Source organism: Myotis yumanensis, unplaced genomic scaffold (genome assembly GCF_028538775.1).
Source record: "Myotis yumanensis isolate MYYU_CA2020_CCGP unplaced genomic scaffold, mMyoYum1.0.hap1 SCAF_1, whole genome shotgun sequence".
Lineage (NCBI taxonomy): Eukaryota > Metazoa > Chordata > Mammalia > Chiroptera > Vespertilionidae > Myotis > Myotis yumanensis.
In genome coordinates, this window is record NW_027223752.1 from 116,491,919 (window position 1) to 116,510,985 (window position 19,067).

At 39.5% G+C, this 19,067-nt stretch overlaps 1 protein-coding gene across 9 annotated transcripts in view; it reads right to left on the reverse strand.

Annotated features, from left to right (window-relative positions):
* Nucleotides 1–19,067, reverse strand: part of NEO1 (neogenin 1) — a 260,875-nt gene that overhangs the window by 137,698 nt on the left and 104,110 nt on the right. For all 9 annotated transcript variants that reach the window (XM_070430757.1, XM_070430775.1, XM_070430727.1 and 6 more), the window contains exon 5: nt 14,061–14,197. In XM_070430757.1, the coding sequence (XP_070286858.1) occupies nt 14,061–14,197 (137 nt within the window). The remainder of the gene's footprint in view (nt 1–14,060; nt 14,198–19,067) is intronic.

A 19,067-nucleotide genomic window follows, 5' to 3' on the forward strand; every position in this document is an offset into this window, starting at 1 on the left:
AGATAGAGTGCTAATAGCAGTATATTAGAGTCCCCAGTGTTCCTCATCCTAACCAACCCTGTATTGTCAGTCTCTTTAATTTTAGTCACTCTGATAGAGTATAGTGTTACCTATTGTGGCTTTTATTTGCATTTCTCTAAAAACTAAAAATAATAACCACTTTTTTCAAGTGTTTAGTAGCCCCTGGAGATCTGTAAGGCAGGTATTCAAGCCTTGTGAATTTTCTAATGATTTATCTATCTTTGTTTACATTATTGATCTATAATAGTTCTTTCTAGAGTAAATATCAGGGATTGAAACTTTTTCTGAAAAGAATCAGACAATAAATATATTAGGCTTTGTGGGTCATGTCCAAGCATGTCAAGCTTGTGGCCAACAGGCTGCATGCCTCATTTAAATAAACTCGAGGCTGTGACATGCTTGATTAGTCTCTGTGACAACTATTCAACTCCTCTTTTACAACATGAAGGCAGCCATAGTTAATGCATAAATGAATGAGTGGGATTGTATGCCAATGAGATTTTATGGACAATAAAATCTAAATATCATAAAATTTTCAAATATAACTAACCATTATTATTCTGATTTCTTTCAACCATTTAAAACTATAAATTATTTTTAGCTCACAGGCTGCACAAAAACAAGCAGTTGAGCAGATTTGATCTGCAAGCTATAGTTTGCTGACTCTGATCTAAATAAAACTTAGTCAAGTGATATATGTAACTCTTGTCAGAGGTTTATCGTTATTGTTATTTTTTACAAAGAACCAACTTTTGGCCCTGGCTGGTGTGGCTCAGTTGGTTGGAGCATTGTCCTATATACCAAAAGGTTGTGGGTTTAATTCTTGGTCAGGGCACATACCCCAGGTTGTGGGTTTGATCCCATTGTGTACAGAAGGCAACCAATCAATGTTCTCTCTCACATGGATCTCTCTTCTCTCTCTTCCCTCCCCTCTCTCTAAAATCAGTAGGCATATCCTGGGGTGAGGATTAAAAAAACAATTTTTTTTTAACTATTTTATTAATTTTTGTTCTTTCTTCAATTTTCTTTGGGTTAAATTTGCTACTTTTTTTTTTTTTTTTTAGTTTTTTTGAGATGAATATTTAAATCACTGGTTTTTCAGCCTTCTCTTCTGATATATATACTTAAGGCTATAAATTTTCTCTAAGCATCCCATCAGTTTTGATAGGTCATATCTCTATTAGTTCAAACTACTTTTTAACTTTCATCATCGTTTCTTTTCTGACTCATGGATCATTTCAAAGTGATCCTCCTAATATTCTTCAAAGTTATAGATCCTCCTATTATTCTTTCAAGACTTCCCAGAGATTATAGAACACATCCCTGCCTTATATTAACCTCACATTTTAGGAACCTTAGATGACTAACTCCTCCTGACTTATACATCTTTGGTGTATTTTCATTATATTTTAAATCCCACATAACATCCCACACTGAATTTCCAAACAGTAGGTTTGTAAGTTTCCTTTTCTTTAAAGATACTCTTTTTAAAAAAATTTAATTCCAACCTTAATTCCACAGTGACCAAACCTAAAGAATTTTAATTCTCTGAAATTTGTTAAGATTTGTTTCATGGTCAGTATATGATATATTTTTAGTAACTTTCCTAAGTATTTATAAAAAAGATAAACTCTCTCATTTGTTTGATGCAGCAACCTATAGTTGTCAATTAGGTCAAGTTTATTAATTTGCATTGTTCAGTTCTTACTGTATTGTAACTGTGGTTTTATTGTTTGTTTTGGTCTACATATCCTATTTGTCAGTGAAGTGTGTTAAATCTATCACTATGATTGTAGGTTTGTCTTGTCTACCTCTCCTATAGTTCTATCAGTTTTTTATTTTCATATTTTGAGATTACATTATGAGGTACATACATATTTAAAATGGTTTTACTTTCCCGGTAGACAATCTCTCATTAACATGAAATGCCCTGCTTTATCTCATCTGGCCTTTGCCGGATAACTACACTAGATTTTTTCCAGTTTGCTTTGACATGGTTTATCATATTCCATCCATCCTTTTAATTTCCAAATTTCCTGTATCCTTATATTTAAGGTGACTCTCATACAAGCAATACATACTTGGGTTTCAATTTCTTTTCAATCTGACAATCATTGTCTTTAATCAGTGTAGTTAGTACATTTATAATTACTGATATATTTGGGTTTAAATCTACCATCTCAATATTTTCTTTCCTTTCTTTTTAAGCATTTTTTACTTTATTTTCTTCCTCCATTATCTTGTTAGTTATAGATCCTCCTATTATTCTTTCAAGACTTCCCAGAGATTATAGAACACATCCCTGCCTTATATTAACCTCACATTTTAGGAACCTTAGATGACTAACTCCTCCTGACTTATACATCTATGGTGTATTTTCATTATATTTTAAATCCCACATAACATTATTATTTTACAGTCAATATTCACTTAGATTTACCCAAACATTTAACCTTTCCCTTGCTCCTCATTTTCCCTGCATCACTGAGCCTCCATGAAAATACCCTCTACTTGACATGATCAGAGCCATCAGTGTTTCACCTCATGATTTCTATATCTAAATTTTTGTTTAACATAATCTTTTCCTGCCCCTAAGGGATAAAGTTATTCTCTTACATTTTCTTCTATTAACTTGACAGTTTTACCCTTCAGATCTCAGTCACTACTGAACTAAATGTAGGTAATTTGTATGGTTATTATTACACAGAAATGCTATTTTCTCTTTCCATTATAGGAAACCACATTCCCCCAAACTGTTTACTAAACAATTAGCCTGTTCCTCATTCCTTCCATTAGTCTATTTCTCAGTTCTTGTTAACAAGGCTTTCTTTTTATTTTAAAACAATCATGGTGAATTTTTAATATGTTTGAATATCTGATAGAGTAAGCCCCCCACTCTTTTTATTTTCTATAGCTAACTCAGCTGTTTATGGACCTTTATTCTTCCATATGCACTTTAGGGAGAAATTTTCAAGTTCCTCAAAGAATCTATTTAAAATCTTGATTCATATATGCCAAATTTATACATTAATTTGTGGGTGACATTTTAAATATCATATCAACCCATCCAAGAGTATGGAATATTTATCTTACCATTTATTCAAATTATCTTCTATATCCATATCCTCTACTAGAGTTTCATAATCTCCCCACAGTTTCTTAGTAAGTTATATTTCTAGATATTTTATAGTGTGTTTTTTTCCTATTGTGAATTTATCTATTTTTAAAATTATTTTCTATTGATAATTATTGGTGTAGAGAAATACTTCTGATTTTGATAAGTTTATCCTGTATGGAAAGCTGTTTTTTATTATACACTAGTTTGGTGATCAGGTAGACAATCAAATTATCTGTTGATAGAACAATTTTATTTCTTCTTCCCATTTCTTTTTTATTTATTTATTTTTCCCTTTTCATTGAAGTTATTGGGGTGACACTGGTTAACAAAATTATACAGGTTTCTGGTGCACAATTCCATAACACATCATCTGTATATTGTATTGTACGTTCACCACCCAAGTCAGTCTCCTTCCATTACCATTTAGCCCACCCTCTCGTTTCCCAATTTCAAAACTACTATTTCTTTTTATTTTCTTACTAGAGGCCCGGTACACAAAAATTTGTGCACTGGAGGGGGGGGGGGGGGAATCCCTCAGCCCAGCTTGCCCCCTATCACATACTGGGAGCCCTCAGGGGATGTCCTACTCCCTGCTCCCCTTGGGGAGCGGGCCCAAGCCACAGTCTGGCCTCCCTTTGTCGGAGGCAACCGGGCTGATTAGGGGAAGGCACCAGCCCCATCACCCCGCTAATGAAGCCACTGCCAGTCACCGCAGCCACCAAGGTGTTTTCATCAACACAGACTCCAGGCCCTTCACCATGAAAAAATGACAACTTTCTTTAGGCATTTTCAAGATGTGTCTTTCATAGGATATGACATTTCTTTCTTTCTTTTTTTATCTTCACCTGAGGATATGTTTCCATTGATTTTTAGAGAATGTGGAAGAGAAAGGGAAAGACAGAGAGAAACATCAAAGTGAGAGGAACACTTTGATTGGTTGCCTCCTGCATGAGCCCTAGTTCACACCAATTGCTGGCCTGGCCTCTGCCCAGGCCTAACGCCTCTGGGCAGGAAACCTCCAGCTCCCTCAATCATTGGCTCAGCCCCTGCTGCCCATGATCACCAGCTCCCTCCCTGCTCCCCGCAATCGCTGGCTCCGCCCCTGCACAGGCCTAACGCCTCTGGCCAAGGCCTTAGGCCTGGGGAGGAGACCCCCAGCTCCCACCATCGCCGGCTCCGCCGCTGCTACCCCTGATTGTTGGAACTGCCCCTGCCCAGACCTAACGCCTTTGGCCAGGGCATTAGGCCTGGGCAGGGGACCCCCAGCTCTCCACGATCTCCCGCTCTGCCCCTGCCCAGGCCTAATGCCATGGGCAGGGGACCCCCTGCTCCCTGCAATCGAGGCTCCTCCCCTGCCCAGGCCTAATGCCTCTGGCAAAGGCATTAGGTCTGGGCAGGGGACCCCCAGCTCCCCGTCATTGCCGGCTGCGCCCCTGCCCAGACCTAACACCTCTGGCCAAGGCATTAGGCCTGGGCAGGGGACACCCAGCTCCCTAGGATCGCTGACTCCGCCCCTGCTCCCTGCGATGGCTGGTTCCGCCCCTGCCCAGGCTTAACGCCTCTGACCAAGGCATTAGGCCTGGGCAGGGGACCCCCAGCTCACCGCGGTTGCCGGCTCCGCCCCTGCCCAGGCCTAATGTGAACTGGCCTGCTTCCCGCGATCACTGGCCGGGGGGCGGGCAAAGGCGGCCCGGCTCTTGGCTGCCGCCTTGGTTTCCGATCACCGTCAGTGGCAGGGGGCTTCTTCCGTCCTTCCCCTTTTGCCTCCCAGCACTGCGCGTGCGTATGCAAATTAACCGCCAACTTTGTTGGCGGTTAATTTGCATATCGCCCTGATTAGCCCATGGGAAGCGTAGCGAAGGTACGGTCAATTACCATGTTTGTCTTTTATTCGTGTAGATAATACTGGAAGAATTATGTTAAACTGTAGAGATAATTGTGATAAACCTAAATGTTTCTGTCTCTTCATTCTATCATTTCCTGAGAGGAGTGTGGTAAAATTTCTAACAATTGTTGATTTGTTTGTTTCTCTCAGCAGTTATTTAGCTTTTGTTTGATACACTTTAGACTGCATTGTTAGGAACATATCTATCCATGTTGACTATATGTTATATGTTATACTTTCTTAATTATAATTCCTCTTATGAGTAGGTATGTTCCTTCGGCTACTTGTGCCTTTTAGATAGATACTTCAACTTTCTTTTGTTTTGCCTAGTGTATCTTTCCCATCCTTTTATTTTAAATCTGTCTCATTCAGTTTTATGTATATCTTTGCAAACAACACATTGGGAGCATTTTCGTAATTCAATCTGCTGTATTCCTTTTGATGAAATTAACCCATTTATATTATTTTAATTACCATTATATTGGGAGTGTTTCTTCATCTTATTCATACTTAGTTTTACACATACAATAATTTTTTCCTTCTTTTGTGCTTTCAGTTGAATAAAACTTTCTTGTACTGTTTAAAAGTTATATGTATGTTCTACTTTGTTCTGGGGTGATTGCCCTTAAGTTCCAAACTCATATTTTATATCGTAATGTTTATATCAATAGGTATATAGATATTAGTATCTCTATTCCACTAACAACACACATATTCCCGTCTATCCCCACTACTTGGTACTGTCAAAAATTTTAGTTCTGGGTTATCATTGATTTTTTGTCTTTAGTTCTAGCATTTTGTTTGAAACAATAATAATGAACTTTCCCAAGTTACTACTTCTACACAACAAACAACCGCAAAACTCAGTGGCATAAAACCACCACCACTTTGTTATGTTCACAGATCCAGTGGATCAGGAATTAGGACATGGTACAGCAGGATGGCTCATCTCTGACCCACAACATCTAAGACAGTGATGGCGAACCTTTTGAGCTCGGCGTGCCAGCATTTTGAAAAACCCTAACTTAACTCTGGTGCCGTGTCACATATAGAAATTTTGATATTTGCAACCATAGTAAAATGAAGATGTATATTTTTGATATTTATTTTACATATTTAAATGCCATTTAACAAAGAAAAATCAACCAAAAAAATGAGTTCGCGTGTCACATCTGACACGCATGTCATAGGTTCGCCATCACTGATCTAAGACTTGAAAGTCTGAGGGTGACTCAGAAAGATGGGGGCTGAAATCAATTGGAGACTTCCTCATTCACATGCCTGGCCCCTTGGTTAGATAACCTGATAGTTGGATTCAGCTGGAGCTGTCTACCAGAGTACCTACAATGCAGCCTTTTCTTGTGGCTGGGGCTTCCCACAGGATAGCAGTTGAGTTCTGAGAGGGAGATCCCAAGAGGAAGTGTCTATCTGGAGAGCAGTAATTCCAAGAAAACCAGGAGGAATCTGCGAGCTACAGAAGTCACATGACTCTTTATTTATTCAAATAGTTCCAAATCCACTCAGATTCAAGGGCAAGGAATGCAAGCCTCACCACTAAGGAGGAGGACTGTCAAAGATTTGGGGACTTTGTTTTAAAAATCTCAAATCTCTTGCAGCATTTCCTGAATGTGTCTCTTCTTACTTGAATATTAATTCCAAAAGGGTTTTCAGTGTGCATCTTTGTGTAGGAAACCTTCTGATGTCTTATATGATGAGAATTTGTATTCTGCCTCACAATTTGGTTACATATAAATTCTATGTGGATTCAATGTCCTTTACGTTGAACACTTTAAAAACATTACTCAGTTGTCCCCTTGAAGTCAGATTTGTCAAAATAAGCCCTAGCTGCAATCTAATTCTTATTCATTTTTAAGTGATCTGCTCTTTGTCACTGGAACCTTTTAGAAATGTTTTGTCTTTGATATTATGTCACATGAATGGGTCTAATGGTGGGTGTCTCTTTCCCATATTTAACAGTCTTCAAGCACTTTCAGTCTAAGGTCTTTCACTAGGTTTTAATTTTGAGAAGTTTATCTTAATTATTTCTTCAAACATTTCCTTCTCCCTTTTTTATTCCTTCCTCTAGGATTCCTATTTATATGGAGAGAAGCCCTTCTGCATCTAACCTTCATAACCTTGGTTTTTAATCTGTGTGTTCTCTCTATATATCATTTAATGCTGCATTCTCAGAGTCATTTTCCAAACTCATTAATTTGCTCATCATGTATACCTTTGACTATCATGCATTTATTTTTACTACATTTACTGTATTTATTTTTACTACATTTTTCATACCTAATATTTCTACCTGGTTCTATGTTTTTATGTTTTCCTGTTCTTGTATTATATTGCTAACATCTTTCTTATCACCTTAAATATACTTACTATGCTTATTCTTAATCTTTTCCAATAATTCTCCATCACATGGTATATGTTATTAATTTAGTTGTCTTTCCTTGAAAGTAATTGTACTCTTCAGGCGACTAATTTGTCTATAAACTAATATTCTTCTGGGGTACCAGCCACTCTGTCTGGTAATATATATGGTCACCAGGCTCTAACTGTATCTAACCTGGTTAATTTAAGAACAAAAGAGGATGAGCCTCAGAGCAAAGAGCACCAGGGATCTCAGAACTACTATTGTGTACTCCAATTTGCTGGGCCTTCTACAGGCAATGCCTCTGGTCAATATTTCACATTTAAACTCTAAGGGAGAAACAGCACTGGGCACAGAGAGTCTTCCAGGAGTTTAGAGGGAATGGGGAGAAGAGGTAGAAAAGTGATCCCGTAAGGGTAGTTAGGCCAGGCCAGTTCACGTTAATCAGGCCACCAAAGCCACCAGAGTTAAGTTAGGGTTTTAATCAGGCCATCAGAGCCCCAGCAGATCTTTGAAATGAACATGCAGGCCTGGGCCACTGTTGGTCATTTCTGTGGTGATGGGGCAGGAAAAGAAAGTCTCAGGCAACACCAGTGAGAAATAAGAATAGAACTTAGCCTTCTTCCATCTATGTTGTCACTGCTATCTCTGGCAGTCCTAGTCCCAGGCTACAGTCACCACCCCCACACATCATACCCCACTCACCCATAAACACACAGAAGTTCAGGAGAGCCTCAGTCTGGCTGCATTTCCCTCTTACTCCTCTCATTTTCTGGAGTTAATTTGAGATGAGGAAGTAAACAACTGGGACTAGTTTGATAGGAACTGGAAACCAGCCTGGAAACTACTTTCATCAAAGGTGTAACACTTTTGCTCAATTTCAACCACTCCCAATCCAGTTCAGAAATTTGAGGTAACCAAATGAATTAAAAGTTAATATTTAATAGAATATCTTATCATCAAAAAAACTTACTCTGGAACATCCAGTTTAGAGAGGGTAATGATAAGTACTTCCTAATTCTTTCATGGCTAATCTAAATATCTTTAGCTTCACACTTTTGAAAAAACAATTTATTTTTTCTAACTTTTCATCAACCTTGGACTTACAAAGCACTCTGTGTAAACATTTGGGTGGAATTTTAAAAAATCCCCTATCGTTTTTGCTCACCAAGATTTTTTACCTCTAAGTGTCTTTAAGCACCACAATTCCCCTGTCCTCTATTAAGGATAAAAGACTATGATGGCACTTTCAAAACACACATGTACAACCTTTAGCCTCAAGCAGATCTAAAACTGTGTTAGCAAAGATAAGTTAGCAACTAGAATGCTATTTCAATAGCAGGCAAGAAATGAAGGAGCCTAACCACCTACCTTAGATATCCTCCACAAGTGAGGTTGGGGAGGAAGAGAGAGAACTGATGGACTTTGGTTGCTCCCAAAACAAGGATGTCAAAAAAAACAACGAATTCAACCTTAAATTTCACTAAGGAATACAATATCTAGAACCAAGGAGATAATGCTTTTGCAGTTATGTGTTACAAATATTTTCAACCAGTCTATCATTTGCATTTTATCTATACTTACAAGATTATTTCTATATAACTTAAAAAGAAATAAAATATGTATGTTGCCCTTTGCTGGTGTTCCTCAGTGGTTGGAGTGTTGGCCTGCGCACAAAAGGGTTACAGGTTCAATTCCTGGTCAAGGGCACATTCCTGGGTTGTGGGTTCGCTCACCACCCCTGGTTGAGGTGCGTTTAGGAAGCAACCAGTCAATGTGTCTCTTGCATCGATGTTTCTTTCTCTCTCTCTCTCTCTCTCTCTCCCCTCTCACACTCTCCTCCCTACCCCTTTTCCACTCTCTCTGAAAAAGCAATGGGGAAAATATCCTCTCATGAGGATTAACAAAACAATAACAACAAAAATATGTATTTTGTCGAAATTTGTTAGTTTTTGCTTGACATGCTATTTTCTGTTTTTCCTAAGATAGTCTTTCCCATCAAAGGTAATAACACCATCTCACGTTTTTATTCTTCACTTTGCACATTTAGAACCTTGGTTTGAAGTAGAGATCCAACATTATTTTCTTCCACTTGAAAGTATATTGTACACCAATACCTTTTAATAAACAAAACACTTTCCCCCTATGAACTCTACTGTCATTTTGATAATATTTGAAAGTTCCATAATTACCTGTAACAGCTGTATTTTATTCTTTTTTAGTGTCTATACTTGGCCAGCAACATGCTGTTTTGATTAGGAAAGGTTTATTTTAATTTTTAATATCTCAGCTTCCTCGTTCTTATTCTTTTCTCAGTTTTCTATAATATGTCCACTTAAGGGCACTTTCTCTAGGTACAGATAATAAGATGAAACTGGATACAAACTGTAAGATGTATGTGTTATCTTATAACTAAAAAAAAGCAGTTAATTCAGTTAATAGGCAGAGTTTCAATTAAATTCCACAGAATATATAAAAATAAAACAGTAGCCCAACTGGTTTGGTTCAGTGAATAGAGCGTCGGCCTGCAGACTGAAAGGTCCTGAGTTTGATTCTGGTCAAGGGTACATGCCTGGGTTGTGAGCTCGATCCCCAATAGGGGGCATGCAAGAGGCAGCCGATCAATGATTCTCTCTCTCCCTCTCCCTTCCTCTCTGAAGTCAATAAAAATATATATATAAAAAAATAAATAAAGCAGTAGAGGAGAAACCAAGATGGCGGCATAGGTAAACACCTTAAATTGCTGCTGCACACAACCACTTCAAAACTAGAACTCAAAGACAAAATGGACATCATCCAGAACCACAGGAAGGCTGGCTGAGTGGAAATTCTACAACAAGAAGGAAAGAGAAAAGCACACTGAGACTCAGAGAAGGTGCGGAAGTAAAGTGCAGAGGTATGGAGGCGCGCAAGGAAAGGGCTGGCAACTGAGGACGCAGTTGTCTTTTTCAAATGGGAGGGAGACACAAGCTCCCGACTACTCTGAACTCCAGTTCCGGGGGAGTCTCTGGGGACCCAGACTCATACGGGGAAAAACTGGACTGTCTGGCATCGGGCGGAAGTTGAGGGCAGCTTTCTCTCAGAGGTGCTTGCAGCGATTACCGTGGGACACTGAGACCTGGGGCCTCTTAGGGCAGGGCTGAGGATCAGCCATAGCTGTTTGCTCTGCCCTGTTGATTATGAGACCCTGCCCCAGCCAAGCTGTGCGCAGAAGCTTTCCCATATGAATGGCCTGGCCCTTTGCAATCTAAAATTACCGAACAAACTGCAGCTGGGTCAGAGAGATCCAGAACATCCAAAAGAAGGCCCAAGGCGCCACAGCAGCTTGCATTGCTTCACAGCTGGGCCTCATCCAGGCACCTCCAAACCCCAAACAAAGAAGAGGAATCTGCAGATCTCTCTGTAACTCCTGCTGGGTAGCCTCAGGCAGAAGCTAAATTAGCACCTCCTTAGAGATCCAAGAGCCAGTGTACCCAGTGGTCAGAGTGGGACCATCCAGATTACAACTCCTCAGATCCATAAGGGACACACTCAGGGGGCAGAATCAGTGAGCACCAAAGCCCCACTGAAGCAAGTCTTGCCCCAGAAGGGTGTCTCCAGCATAGAAGTTCTCCCACCACAGGCATAGCTGATTCTCACAGCCAATTGGCCTGGAGGTCAATTCCTCCCAGTGATACCAACAACAATCAAAGCTTAACTACAACAAGACTGTGCACACAGCCCACAAAGGGGTGCACCAAGAGTGTCCACCTCAGGTAATTGGGGAGGCTGAGCCCCTGGGCCCTATAGTACACCTAGCACAGAAAGCCACTCTATCAACACAGGGAAGCAGCCAAAATGCAGAGACAAAGAAACAGGTCACAAATGACAGAAATGGAGGAAAGCAAACTACTGGGTATAGAGTTCAAAACCATGGTTATAAGGTTTTTCAAGAACTTTCTAGAAACCGCTGATAAATTTAGTGAGACCCTCAATAAATCTAGTGAGACCCCCGAGGGTATGAAAAAGGACCAACTAGAAATTAAGCATACACTGACTGAAATAAAAAATAATATACAGAGATCCAATAGCAGAGTAGAGGATCGCAAGAATCAAGTCAAAGATTTGAAATACAAAGAAGCAAAAAACACCCAACCGGAAAAACAAAAAGAAAAAAGAAGACAAAAATATGAAGATAGTGTCAGGAGCCTCTGGGGCAACTTCAAGCGTACCAACATCCGAATTATGGGGGTGCCAGAAGAAGAGAGAGAGCAAGATATTGAAAACCTATTTGAAGAAATAATGACAGAAAATTTCCCCTACCTGGTGAAAGAAATAGACTTACAAGTCCAGGAAGCGCAGAGAACCCCAAACAAAAGGAATCAAAAGAGGACCACACCAAGACACATCATAATTAAAATGTCAGGAGCAAAAGACAAAGAGAGAATCTTAAAAGCAGCAAGAGAAAAACAGTTAGTTACCTACAAGGGAGTACCCATATGACTGTCAGCTGATTTCTCAACAGAAACTATGCAGGCCAGAAGGGAGTGGCAAGAAATATTCAAAGTGATGAATAGCAAGAACCTACAACCAAGATTACTTTACCCAGCAAGGCTATCATTCAGAATTGAAGGTCAGATAAAGAGCTTCACAGATAAGAAAAAGCTAAAAGAGTTCATTACCACCAAACCAGTATTATATGAAATGCTGAAGGTATTCTTTAAGAAGAGGAAGAAGAAAAAAGTAAAGGTAAAAATTATGAACAAATACATATCTATCAACAAGTGAATCTAAAAATCCAGTGAATAAATAATCAAGTGAATCTAAAAATCCAGTGAATAAATAATCTGATGAACAGAATAAACTGGTGAATATAATAGAATCAGGGGCATAGAAAGGGAATGGACTGACAAATCTCGGGAGGAAAGGGGTGTAGGGGGTGCGGGAAGAGACTGGACAAAAATCGTACACCTATGGATGAGGACAGTGGGGGGCGGGGGGGTTAAGGGAAGAGGGTGGTGTGGGAACCGGGTGGAGGGGAGCTATGGGGGGGAAAAAGAGGAACAACTGTAATAATCTGAACAATAAAGATTTATTTTTTAAAAAAAAAGTAGAAAATAATCACATGGACAAATGCAATTAATGTATAGGGCAGACACCATGCCTCTCATTTGAGGCCAATAACAAGGTACTTTACATTGAAGGAAACTGAGGCATGGGTAGAAAAATGGAAGACAGTGTTAGGCCAAGAATCTCATTATTGGAAAAAACAAAAAGAGTAAACATCCACTAATGGAGGTAACAAAGGCCAAATAAGATAGAGTTCACTAATATTTTATATGTCCAACCCCATCCACATAAGGTAAAGAAATAAACTAGCCATTTTACAGCTGGTTATAGCCAACCTTTCATCTAGTTAAGAGTAATGGTGAGCTCACTGAGGTAATTAATAGGTATGTAAACTCCAAGGCCTGCTCTTTCAATTTTCAGAGATTATGAATCCACCCACAAATAGCAACAGAGAATATAAACATGCTATTGCCTTCCCCAGCACAGAACCCCAAAAAGTCTGCTCTCTAATTCTTACCAAAAACATATTTGAGACCTCTGGTAACAAATACAGTAGAAATGGGGCTACACTAAAACCCTCAGATGTACCAAAAGAAACATTTCTATATAAAATATGAAACAACTCCAAAACATAGATCAGGAAGTGGTCTATCAAATACAATACAATTTGGGACAAGTTGAAGATGAGTATCATGAGCCAATATATACTTCTACATATCCAAGCGCTGTTGGATTTCCCTGAAAGAAATGTAGAAGGTCTTAAAGATTTTTATTTAGAACAAAGACAAATGAGGGTACAGACAAATCATAGTCATAGGAGAGATAGCAAGCATTCTTCTGAGGGTACATTTCCATATGGAGGAAGGACAAGGGAAATGGGATAAAGAAGAGATTATGTGTACATGCCAGGTTCAATTTATCTGACTTCTAAATCAGAGAACCTATAAAGGGAGATAATGTGAGGCTCAACGTTGGTTGAGCAGAAAGAAAGAAATCATCAAACAGATGACCATGTTACTGAGAGCCACATGCACTATCTGTCCTAGGTGATCTATTCATCTGAAAGGAGGGAATACCAGTGCTTAGGAAAGAAGTTATTTTGTGAGAAAGCATTGTGAGACAAGAAAAGTAAACTAAACTATCCAGATAGCCACACTACTACCATGCATAATAACTTCAAGCTCTCACCATATTCTAGACACTATTCTTTTTTTTTTTTTTATCTTTTTTTTTTTTTCATTTCATGTTACTTTTTTTTTTTTTTTTTTTTTATTGCTTAAAGCATTACAAAGGGTATTACATATGAAGACACTATTCTTGAAGTTTTACAAACACTAAGTCTTTCAATCCTCAAAAGAACCTCAATGAGGTAAGTACTCTTATTATCTCCATTTTACAGATGAGGAAAATGAGGCTCACAGAGGTTGAGTTAATTTCCTATAGTTATACAACTAGGGTATATAACACCCAGAATTTGAACTCAAGCAGTCTGGTTTAAAGTTCAGACTTTTAACTATTTTGTTGTGTTGCCTTTCCCACATTAATGTTAAAAAATTGGCAAATCCATAAGGTACAAAGGCTTTTTATTTATACAGGAAATAATGACATACCTTGTACTGTAAGCTCTGCTTGAGCTTCAATTGTTTCATTTCCATTATCAGCTACACAAAAATAAGTCCCAGCATCGTCCTCAGTGATATCACTGATCTCCAGGCTACCACCTGCCAGCAATACCAATCTTTCAGAGCTGCATAAAAAAATTTGATACATTTTAAAACTAGGAATATGAGAAATTCTTCACATAAAACAGAGAAAACACTTAAGCAGTATTATTATTTATATGGCTTTAGATATAACCTTTTTTCTACCAAGATTCATCTGGATATTTATAACATCATTCAAGGGCCATACAAAATTATCAACTTAAAAATTAGCAGCTAAATTTGGTCGAACATTCAATTAACTCACCTCTAATGTCTTGGCAGGGCCAGACCAAATGATTTTGTAGGCCTTATACGGCCTACGGCCGGACGTTCCCCATCCCTGCTTTAGATGGACAGAGACTACATAAAATTATCAGAATTTAATTTAGTACAATTTGCTTTCCTCATTTTTTTCATGCATAAATATCACGAATGCAAATCAGAATGTGATAATAAATTATCACTGACACTTCTAATTATTCCCAAAGGGATACCACTTTTGTGACCGATTCCACTACCCACAGTATATCCTTGCCTCCCTATTCTGCCCAGCTTTTGGTTTTTATTATTTTGCAAATTATGTAATTTTTGTTGTTGTTAATCCTCACCCGATGATATTTTTCTATTAATTTTGAGAGAGTGGAAGGGAGGGGGGAGACAGAGAGAGAGAGAAACATCAATATGAGAGAGACACATCAATTGGTTGCCTCCAACCCAAGCCCCAACCAGGGTGGGGATTGAGCCTACATGCCGGAAGCCAGTTCATCCTTGCTGCTTGACACAGTCGCTGCAGGAAAGAAACATCTGCACAGCATATGTTTCAAGGGACCTCGCATATATAGCATATTGTTCTTAATATGTTTGCTCTCCTTAGCGCCATGTGTTTTAACCAAGGTCACCTCTCTGAGAAAGGTTGTTTCCCCAGGTGGGGATTTTTCCCTGAGGTTAGGGAGGGGATACAAGCCCTTAATTAAGTGCCAGGCAGGTAGTTAAGCTACATAATCTTTACTCCCTGGAATGGAGATAAGAAACGCCCTAACCTTTGTAATAGAAATTGACAGGATTAAAATCGGCTGGTATAAATACGGATGTAACAAGACAATAAACATCAGATCCTCATCAGTTCCTAAGCAGAGCTCCGACCAGAACTTTGGCTGGAGATCCTGGCTAGAGGTCCTGACTAGGCTGCTGATCAACTGAAGGCTGTCTTCGTGTCATTCCTTCTTCGCCGACTCCATCCACACCTTTGGGGTCCCCTGGACCCGCTGGGATTGGACCCCAGCAACTGGCGCCCAACGTGGGGCATCTAGGTAAGTCCCCCCGTACTTGGGACGTACTTGGGATGGATAGGACTGCACCGTAGGGTGCTGCAGACCCCTCATATAGAGGATAAGTAGGGTAAGCGGGTAGTTAGTACAAAACTTAGATTGACAAGATGGGTCATACTGAGTCTAAAGAAAAAAGACTCTGTATTAATCTTTTAATGCATCTGCTTGCTAGCAGAGGAGTTAAGGTTACTCCCAGTCAGATAGAAAGTTTTATAGTATATGCATGTCAATGGGTTCCTGAGGATGGAACTGTTAATTTAACAACTTGGACTAAAATAGGAGAGCAATTTATGAATTACCACACCTTCCATCCGCAGGACCAGAAGGTCCCGGAAAATACCTTTTCCCTCTGGAATTCAATTCGTGGCATCTTGGCACCAGAGGCAGAAACTATTGAACTTTCTCAAACTTTAAATAGTCCCTCGGATCCACCTAGAGAGGACACATCATTATTGTCTCCAGCTCAATCTAAGAGCAATTTAGCTATGCCTACTGATCGGAAGGAGAATAAATATCATAAACATGATCATTGTTCCTTTCCAGTCAGTAGAGAGGAGAGAGGCCCTCCCATTCAAAACAGGCTCCCTAAATTAGAAAGGAAGCCTAAACCAGGTCCTGCGGCTCCTAGGAGCTCCATGTCTAAATTTCAAAGGGCGATAAGAGAAGCTGAAGCTAATGGAGATCTTGAATTCTCACTCTGCTTCCAGTTGCATATGAGAATGAGTTTGGTGAGGACGAAAACCCCACCTGGGAGGCTATACCTTACAAAATACTTAAAGAATTAAAATTGGCCTGCTCTGAATATGGACCTCTAGCTCCTTACACACTAACGTTGGTAGAAACCCTAGCCAATAAATGGATGACTCCTTATGATTGGTCACAGGTTTGTAAATCCTGTCTCTCAGGAGGCAATTACTTATTATGGAAAACTGAATATGATGATCTTGCTAAGAAAGCTGTAGCCACTAGCAAAAATTCCAGAGGAGGAATAACCCTAGACATGATATTAGGAGAAGGTGATTTTAACACGGCTCAGGAGCAAATGTATATGCCCAAAGAGGCACTTATTAAAGTAACCAGTTGTGCAGTAAATGCCTGGAAATCCCTACCTTATACAGCAGGAAAAACAACCTCCCTTACAGAGATTAAACAGAAGGTCGAGGAACCATATCAGGATTTCCTTTCTCACCTCATACAGGCAGTCAAGAAGAGAGTAATCAATAATGAAGAGGCTGCCGATATCCTAATCAAACAACTGGCTTTTGAAAATGCTAATAATACCTGTCAGGCTTTATTAAGGCCGATTCGCAGAACGGGAACTATAAATGATTTTATAAAACAGTGTGCTGATGTAAGTCCAGCATTTATACAGGGTGTAGCTATAGCTGCAGCTCTCAAAGGGGAGACATACCCTCAATATGTACAGGGCATAGGACAAGCCAGCAATAATACAGGTAATAAGAGAAATATGAACTGCTACTCTTGTGGCTTATCTGGGCACTTTAGCAGAGAATGCCCAAATAGAAATAATAATACTCAAGCCAGATGGCAAGCTCCTCGACAGCCTGGAAATACATCAGGGAATAATATTAATCCTCCAAAAACCGTTTGTCCCCGATGTCAGAAAGGATTCCATTGGGCAAAGGAATGTAGATCGAAATACCATAAAAATGGTCGGCCTTTAAATTCTACAAATCGCTCCCAAGGAGGTTATATCCCATCACCTCAATTGGGAAACTTGAGAAGGGGCTGGCCCCAGGCCCCTGCAATAATAGGGGCATCGACCCTCAACCCCTCTGCTGCAAATTTCAATCAGTCAGTGACCTCTTCAAAGCAACCCTAGGCAGTGCAGGATTGGACCTCCATTCAACCACCCATGCAATACTAACACCAGACTCGCCAGTAGCAGCCATTCCTACAGGAGTGTCTGGGCCGCTGCCTGAGGGAACTGTAGGATTAATATTAGGGCGGAGCTCCACCTCGTTACAGGGGATCTTAGTCATCCCAGGAGTTGTTGATGCAGACTACACAGGAGAAATACAGATTTTACTTTCCCCACCTACCACAACGATACAGATTCAGCCCAACCAGAGAATTGCCCAATTACTCCTGTTACCAATACATAAAATAGGGACAGCTGTTACCCAAGAAGCTAGAGGGGCCGGAGCCTTTGGATCTAGTGATGCAGCATTTTGGATACAAGAAATCCATGCTGCTAGACCTACAAAAATTTTACAAATTCAGGGACAACCAATTGAAGGTATATTGGATACAGGAGCAGATGTTTCCTGCATAGCAGGGAAGAATTGGCCCTCTTCGTGGCCCACACACACCACCTCCACTTCCCTAGTAGGACTAGGCAAGGCATCTAATGTAAAAAAGAGTTCTCAGATTTTAACTTGGGCTGATGAAGATCAACATTCAGGAACATTCTGTCCCTATGTAATTACGACTATCCCCTTTACATTATGGGGAAGAGATATCTTGTCTCAAATGGGAGTTCTATTATATAGCCCCAGTGATAGAGTAACATCACAGATGCTAGACATGGGATTTAATCCAGAAAAGGAATTAGGAAAAGAAAGTAATATCTCACACTCCTCGACAGGATTTATAATTGGGGCCATTGCCCATAGGACTGCTGATCCCATAGTCTGGAAATCATCACAATCAGTATGGGTCGAGCAATGGCCCTTAACATCTGAGAAAATATCAGCAGCCCGACAATTAATTCATCAGCAATTAGCAGAGGGACATATAGAGCCATCAAATAGTCCCTGGAAAACACCCATATTTGTAATAAAAAAGAAATCAGGCAAGTGGAGACTTTTGCAAGATCTAAGGGCCATAAATGACACCATGGAAGATATGGGCTCCTTACAACCTGGATTGCCCTCCCCTGTGGCAATTCCACAGGAGTATTGTGTTGTTGTTATTGACTTACAGGATTGTTTTTTCACTATACCTCTTCACCCAGCTGATTGTCAAAGATTTGCATTCAGCATACCATCAGAAAACTTTAAACAGCCTTATCAGAGATATCAATGGAAGGTTCTCCCACAAGGGATGAAAAATAGTCCTACATTACGTCAAAAGTTTGTAGATCAGGCATTGCAAGTTATTAGAAAGAAATTTTCAGATCTATATCTTATTCATTATATGGATGATATTTTACTAGCTCATAAAGATCGGGCTACTTTACAGGAAATTCTTACTCAGACCATCCTTGCTTTAGAAGAACATGGTCTAAAAATAGCCCCAGAAAAGATTCAGACTGAACCTTCTTTTTCCTACTTAGGCAGAATATTACATACCTCTACTATCACCCATCAGCCTTTACAATTAAGAAAAGATCATTTAAACACATTAAATGATTATCAGAAACTATTAGGTGATATCAACTGGGTCAGGTCATATCTAAAAATAACCACTCTTGACTTAAAACCTCTATTTGACATTTTAAAGGGAGATTCTAACCCTAAGTCTCCCCGACAATTAACTATAGAAGGAGAAAAGGCTATAGCAAAAATAGAACAGGCCATCAATAGACAGCAACTACAGTATCTAGATTATTCCAAATCTTGGG